The 7,862-nt window shown below is 38.0% G+C and overlaps 1 protein-coding gene across 1 annotated transcript in view; it reads left to right on the top strand.

The window, feature by feature from the left end:
- Window positions 1-7,389, top strand: part of LOC102207117 (zinc-alpha-2-glycoprotein-like) — a 12,726-nt gene extending 5,337 nt beyond the window's left edge. Inside the window, exons 2-7 of the mRNA XM_005750322.1 lie at window positions 2,458-2,700; window positions 2,932-3,219; window positions 3,538-3,822; window positions 4,576-4,689; window positions 6,820-6,897; window positions 7,385-7,389. Of these exons, the coding sequence (XP_005750379.1) occupies window positions 2,458-2,700; window positions 2,932-3,219; window positions 3,538-3,822; window positions 4,576-4,689; window positions 6,820-6,897; window positions 7,385-7,389 (1,013 nt within the window). The remainder of the gene's footprint in view (window positions 1-2,457; window positions 2,701-2,931; window positions 3,220-3,537; window positions 3,823-4,575; window positions 4,690-6,819; window positions 6,898-7,384) is intronic.
- Window positions 7,390-7,862: the final 473 nt, after the last annotated feature.

Genomic DNA, 7,862 nt, shown 5'->3' with positions numbered 1-7,862 from the left:
GGTTAGTATCTTGCCCAAGGATATTTGTCATGCAGCCAGGATGCAGCCTGGGATCGAACCACCGACCTTCTGATTAGTGGCTGACCTGCTCTGCCACCTGAGCTACAGCCACCCCTAGCATGTCCTGACTGAGAGATTTTGGAAAAAATTCAAACGTACAGCTCTGTTGTCACTGATGCTGTAAACAGACCAAACTTCAGTCAGGAGAACAACTGAGATAATCCATTCTCAATACGAGGTTAGTCATTAATATACTGCAACAACATGGGAATAGAGCAGCTGCCAGAGAATTCAGCATTAATGAATCAATGGTAGGGAAGTGGAGGAAGCGCAGGTTTTGGCTTTCCCCATATTCTAAAACGTGCTTTGTCTCTTTGCTGCTGCAGGAATTTGCAGATGATGCAATGTTTTCAACCAAAACAGGCGCAGCTCGATGACACCATCAACATGCACTATCGCGGTAGAGCGGTACAGTCAAAATCTCTACTGTTGGTTAAATTCATATCGTTTCTACTGTATACCGTTCATACCGCCCACCCCTACTATGAAACATGAACTAAGTAGAGCTATCAACTAAACATGATATACTACGGAATGTGAACTATGAGGGAAGCAAGTAATACTATAAACATGATTTTCAGGAGGTTTTAACTAGGAAGTCCCCAGGGCATAAACTGTGGCAGACAGGGAGTGGCAAGAGGGCTGTAATGTGGGAGTTGGGGCAGAGTGGTACTGTAACAGAAGGAAAACAGAGTCAGTCTGGTCCAGGAGGAAACAATAGCATAAATCCCAGCTGATAATTTGAATGACTTACTTGGTTGCAGAAGGATGTATGTGTGAGAGGGAAGGTAAGGAAACTCAGGCCTGGGTGAGTCCAATGGAGAAGTGATGTGTGATTCCTAGAAACAGCACAGGCAGGGAGGCAGGCGAGACTGGAGAAACACTAATTGAGAGTTTACCAGCAGCTTACAGAGTAAATGGAGGTCAGCGTCTGGGTGACTATAGCTATTGTGGGACTGCAAGATGGATCTGGAAACGACTGCAAGGACAGGAATACAATGACAAACACAACAGATACACACGAAGAACATGAGACCGAGAACTAATGTGGTTAGCATAAAATCTGGTAACGGCTGGTTGAGAATGCTGACACCAAGTGGTGTTTTGTTGTTGGACTTCTGTGCAAACCATAGTTTCGCCATAACGAACACAATGTTTAAACACAAGAGTGTTCGTAAGTATTATGGACACTGACATCTGTCAGTCTGGAAAAGGTTTTAAAGCCATTTCTAAGGTTTTGGGGCTCCATTGAACCACAGTGAGAATCATTATACACAAATGGAGAAAAGCTGGAAGAGGGATGAACATTCCTGCTAGTGATCGACTGAGCAAAATTACTCAAAGAACACACTGACGACTTATCCAGGAAGTCACAAAATACTCCAGGACTACATTTGAGCTCTTCTGGAGTCTTTTGAGACTTTGCAGTGGCCTAGTCAAAGATGCTGTGGCACAACCTTGAAAAGTCAGTTCACGCTCAAAAACCCTTCAGTTATTACAATTGCTTGATTGCAGTTTTTGCGGTAATGGTGGCTAAACCAGATATTAGTTTTAGGTGGTAATTAATTTTTTTCACAGAGGGATATGTAGGTTTGGATTTTTTTTCCCCTTATTAATAAACTTTTATTTAATTTATTTTAACTTGTGTTTTTATTTAACCTTTGTTTATACAGGTAGTCCCACTGTGACACAGTGTCACATTTACAAGAAAGGTCTTTTCCAGACAAACATATTAAAATGATAAAAAAAATTTTTAAAAAAAACAATAAAACAGCTACATTTGTCTAATGTACACAATTAAAAACAAGAACAAATTCCCAGTGACGATTTCACAAAAACATGTTCACATCTTTTGCAGTCTGCAAGTGAAATCAATTAAGAGAGTCTTAAATTTTTCTGTAATTAATTTTAAGGAGACAGGGTAGGATAGGAGAATGCCTTCTTTTGAAGCTCTGTTTTGTTGAATTTTTATGAATTGTAATTTGTGTATATTATTGTTTTTCTTTAAAATAATAAGAATATACTTAAGCTAGTTTTACCAGGTAAATCTGTTTTCAATTTTACTTTTGGAAAAGTTGTGATTAGTTTGGTAACTTTTGGACCCTCCCATTAATTAAGGGTGTGACAAACATACAAAAAAGAAGAAATCAAAAAGGCAGCAGACACCTTTTTACACCACAGTATTGCTGTTTAACATTTGTCTGCTTTGGCATTAAAAAGTGAAAGCACCAACATTTCTAATTCATGGTGTGTCTGAATAGCTGCGTGAAATGTCAAAGATAGCAGCGCAGTAAATAAATTAGGGCTCATCCTGAACATGACTCAGATAGTTCTTCTCAGCTGTGTCAATTATATGACTATTCTTTCTTCTTCTTTGTGTGCCTATGTGAGTTTCAGGTACCTATTCCCTCAGTAACATCTATACAGGATACTACCCAATACATCACAATATATCCTTTAGCTCCTACAACATCAACAGGTCAATCATATACTCTAACACTGATGATGACACGAGTGGTCGCAAAAAGCAGCTGGGAAAGTGTGCACCCGCTGATCAACAGAAGGAAAACACACAGTCTCACCAGAATGAGCGGCGGTGGTTCAGCATCCTGATGAACTGGGTGAGACCGAACAACTCAGGTAAGAACCAAGAGGTCTGAAGGACCAATAGTCAAAAAGAACAGCATGAAATAAAAATATATATACAGAAGCCTGCATCAACTTCAATTAAAATTCCTCAAGCCCGAAACAACTTATTCCTGCTTATATGCCAAAAGTCAAAACATTTTACATTTTTTGCTTCTGATTTTACTCACTTCTTGCCTCCTCTGATTGTTTATTTATTCATTCAATTATTCTTTTTTCTTTCAGCACCTCATGTTGTAGAGTGGAAGCATAAATGTGTGGGTAAAAAGCAGCCTGATGGAAGCCTCCAGTTTCTGTACAGCATGAACACGATCAAGTACGATGGAGAGAACTTCCTGATTTTTGATGAAAAGAAGAAAGTCTGGATCCCCGTGACTGAGAATGCAAAACAGATTGAGAGGAAGTTGGACCGTGATGAGGGCCTGAAAGAGTTTATCATGGGATACATGAAGAACAAGTGCATGGATCTGCTGAAGGTGTTTGTGTATTGTGAGAACGAGCAGCAAACAAAACGTATGTATGACATTAACAATTTTTATGGTCCATAGAATTTTTGTTACAGTGATAGTAGACCTGTTACTACACTTAACATTTTTTTGTAGTGTACAGAGAGACGCACAGTTTTGTATAGTTTTTGTTTTATCTTGTTTGTTCTTTAAGTTATCTCTGTGACTTTATTTTCTCTCTCCATGAATCAAGTTCTGCTGAAAATCTCTTCCTGTTAAAAGGAAGATCTTCCTCCCAACAGTTGCCAAGCTAAATAATGGTGGGAAAATATGGTTATGTATGTAAACACTCTTTCTCACATTATTTTACATTTTGTCTTTCCAGCTCCACCCGAGGTTCACGTGTTTGCAAAGAACTCCAGTATCAATGCAAACCTCATCTTGATATGCCTCGCCACAGGCTTCTTTACAAAAAAGATCATCATGAGGATCAAACGAAACGGGCGTGTTCTGGATAAAGATGATGGCCTAAAAAGCTCAGGAGTTGTTCTAAATTCAGACAACAGCTTTCAGAGAAGAGACCAAGTGGAGATTTTAAAGTCTGATGTAGCGGAGTACAGCTGTGAAGTCATTCTAGAGGAATTCAATGTGCGTGTTACGAAGGATTGGGGTAAGAACCTCTTCATTGTTTTTGTCAATGCTCAGCTGTTCTGCAGTTTCCTGCATCATTTAATTTATTCAGAGCCATGTTTAAATTCAGAGTCAGTTATTGATTCCCTAGAGCTGCTAAGAATGTTCTCTTTGTATATTTTGTATGACAAAAAATGTATACTAGGGCTGATATGTCCACAAAACTACCAGTGAGTTAACCCAAGAAACATATTATATTCACTTTATTATTCCAGTTTGAACTTCTTTAATCAGTTTTTTCCAGGGAGGAAGCGTATTTCATTGCTAGTATTTTTTTTGGTGTGTTAACAAATTCAGAACTTAAAACAAACAAGGTATTTTCAATACCAAGACAGTGAAAATAAGTCAAAGTGAATCAGAGTAATTCTGTTATTTAAAATGATGCCCTGCTAAAGATGAATAATTACCAGCTACAAGTGACAGCAGCAAGAGCATAAGGCAGGATCATGATAGCTGTAAGCATTTACACTTGAAGAAGTCTCTTACTCTTTCAAATCACAAGGACAACCCAAGATATAAGTACAAGAGGCAGAAAAAACAACGTCCAAATCACAACGAAGCACAGAAATACGAAATAATCTTAACAAGTGAAGAGCAAGAAAAGGCAGGGTTAACATCCAGGATAAATCCAGATGTAGACAATAACAAGGTGCCTTGTGTGTCTTTAGGAACTTTAGCGTCAGCACTGTGAAAGTGAACAGTCTAAAACTAATGTTAATGTCTTGTGTTACAGATCGCAAAATTCCACCCAAAAAGCCTTTTGGAATTGAAACTCCATTCATTGTTTTAATGGGATTCATCGTGTTCCTGTTTATTGGTGTACCTCTAGTTCTCATGGTCTTTCCTAGTAAGTTCAGGGTGCTGTCAAACAGTGTTTTGTTTTTTTGTTGTTTTTTTTTTACAAATTTTGGTTTTACCTTGTCAAAGTGATTATGTTATCCTCTATATAGATAAAATGAAATTATAACATTTTACCAGTTAAGTGCTCTACTTAGAATCTGTTCATTAAATTAAATAACGTTAACTCTCTTTAATCGAATACATTGTTCAGTGTAGTGCACTTAAAGCCTCTTAACACAGCAGCTTCTTAAGTCTTTTCAGCCACAAAATTAATGTAACAGGCTGGTTTACAAGTTAATTTGAGTGTTGTGTTATCAAGTGTACTGTGTTCAGAATCAGAAAAGGGTTTATTGCCACATGTTGAACAGATTTACAACATTAGGAAATTGCTGCAGTACTTAATGTGAAACATGCTATAAGACAGACACTTAAATAAAAGAATTAAAAATAAATAGAAATAAGAAAAGCACTAAGCAGATTGATATATACATTAATGCAGGTGATGACCAGTGCAAAAATGGAACAGATGCAGAGAACACAGTCTAGGGTCATGTGTTTGTGGTGGGAACAGTCTTATGGTTATTGTTCATGAGTCCAATAGCAGAGGGAAAGAAACTGTTCTTATGGGAAGAGGTTCTGGTCTGAATGGACCGGAGGCCTGCCTGAGGCAAGCAAACTATGGAAACTAGGTCCTTATTCTAGGAGTTTGCTTCCAGTTCCCTGTCAATCAGCTGATGATGATGTCAGCCTGTCATCTCTGCTTGAGCTCACTCTCCTCAATGCTCATTCCATAGCCAACAAATCTTTTGTACTGGATGACTTTTTTATCAGTAACAGTTTGGATTTTATGTTTCTCACGGAATCCTGGCAGCGGGAGAATTAATTTCTTTACCTTAATGAGCTCTGCCCGGTCGGCTGTCACTTCATCGGGACTCCACGTTTGGACCGTCGTGTTGGTGGACTTGCCACTGTCTTCCAGGACAGTTTCTCCTGCAGAGCTTTGGACACTGAGACTTTTCCTTCTTTTGAGTCACAATTTTTTAAGGTCGATTCATCAAATATATTTTACTGTGTTTTAATCTACTGTCCTCCCGGCCCCGCTGGTGTTTTTATCCAGGATTTTACAGACTTTTTATCCTCCATTATTAAACTAGAGAAAGTCTTGATGATCTGGGATTTCAACCTGTACACGGATGATCTTAGCTGTAGCATGGCCTCTGACTTTTTATCCATTACAGACTCTTTTAATTTTATTCAGCATATCTTCGGTCCCACCCACGTTAAAGGACACACCTTGGACCTCGTGTTTTGTCTTGGCTTAGACATACAGTGGCTTGCAAAAGTATTCGTCCCCCTTGAACTTTTCCACATTTTGTCACATTACAGCCACAAACATGAATCAATTTTATTGGAATTACACGTGAAAGACCAACACAAAGTGGTGTATACGTGAGAAGTGAAACGAAAATTGGCCAAGAGCAGGTTTGTATAGCTTCAACCTCTGTCTGTGCGCGGGGATCAGGTGGATCATGACGTGGTCAGAAATTCAGGGCACCACACCCATTTTCACACCTTGGCTTGTGTGATTAGGTAGAGGATCAATAGGGGGTCCATGATCCCCTTGGGGGACACTCCCATAGGGTTTAAAAATCTCTGACTCTCCATCATTTGGCCCTAGTCTGAAGAAGCTGAAGACGGATGAAACGTCTTCAAGCAACGTAAAGACGCTTTTCTTTCCAAGTTGCATAGACTATACCAGCTATAATAACTCTGCATGACACTGAATCCATTCATGATTATTCAAATTCAAATTTTATTTGTCACGTACACAGTCATACACAGTACGATATGCAGTGAAATGCTTAGACAACTGCTCGTGACCTAAAGAAAAAAAGAAAAGGCTATGAATAAGATAGGGAATAAATATGAAAATTAAAAAGGGTAAATTTAACTAGGAAGGAATAAAATATATAAATTAAAGTTGAAAATAAAATAACTGTACAACAAAATACACAATACACAGTATAGAACTGTATAAGAATGTATGAAGAAATATAAATATTATATACACAATAAATATATAAAGGATAATATGACAAATGATAAAATCAAAGTGTTACATTCTGTTGCATTACAGGAGTCAGACGTGGACACAACAACCGCAAAGGTAACAACTTTATTTTTTCTCTCAGTCTTATTAACTTTGATCTTCAAAGTGTGTGTGTGATTTCATTGTGTGACATTTCCACTCACTACTCTGGTAAAAATATTAAAGCTCAATGGGAGTTTTTTCTATGTTTCTCTGCCAACACCAACATAATTGGTTTTGATAATAAATTGATAAATAAATAAGAATTGGAGAAAATTTGAATTATTTATCATCAAAAAATAGAAAAGATGCCTTTCCAGAAAAGTTACGACCTTTGGAAGTGACCTAAAAACAGTTTGATAGCGCAGGGATAAGCACAAGGATAATGTTTCTGTTAAAATAACGTTATTCAACTTGATCATGATTCTAATGAAATAACCAGAATTCTGTTATGTTATAATATTATAATAATATGTTATAATAGTCATATATATTATGAATATATAATATTCATAATAATATTATTATAATTTTTCTTGTTTCGTAGCTCTGACTGTACATGTTTAAGAGCTGTCTGTTCTGAAGTCTTCTGTCCCTCCTGTGTTTCATTTAGAGTAGCGGGTATTCAAGATTTTTTCCCTCTGAGTCGTGATCAGCTTAGTTTAACTTGAGACCACAGAACAAGGCAGACACACCAGCTCACTAGTACAAAAGAAACCATGGGCATATCCCACTATAGAAGGGATTACAACAGCACTGTACTGTATTTTTATTCCCAAAAGTTGATTCTGTTCACCTGGACGTAGTGTTTTCATCTCCAGAACACTTTGGATTTTGTTGAGAAGGTGAGAGATGTCATGATGGAGGCAGATGAAACCATGGTTTTGTACAACGTTACATCTCTCTTCACCTGCATCCCAGTCACAGAAGTGTTGGAGGTAGTGTGTAAGAGATTACAGGATGATCTCAACCTCAGCAACAGGACCACTCTCAGCATCGACCAAGTGTGTTTGAACTGTGTCTTCATTCCACCTACTTCACATACAAGGGTCAGTTCTACAGGCAGAAACATGGGTGTGCCATGGGCTCCC

Source organism: Pundamilia nyererei, unplaced genomic scaffold (assembly GCF_000239375.1).
Source record: "Pundamilia nyererei isolate P.nyererei 1_Seehausen unplaced genomic scaffold, PunNye1.0 scaffold00268, whole genome shotgun sequence".
NCBI classification, from domain to species: domain Eukaryota; kingdom Metazoa; phylum Chordata; class Actinopteri; order Cichliformes; family Cichlidae; genus Pundamilia; species Pundamilia nyererei.
This window is presented reverse-complemented; position numbering and strand designations above follow the sequence as displayed.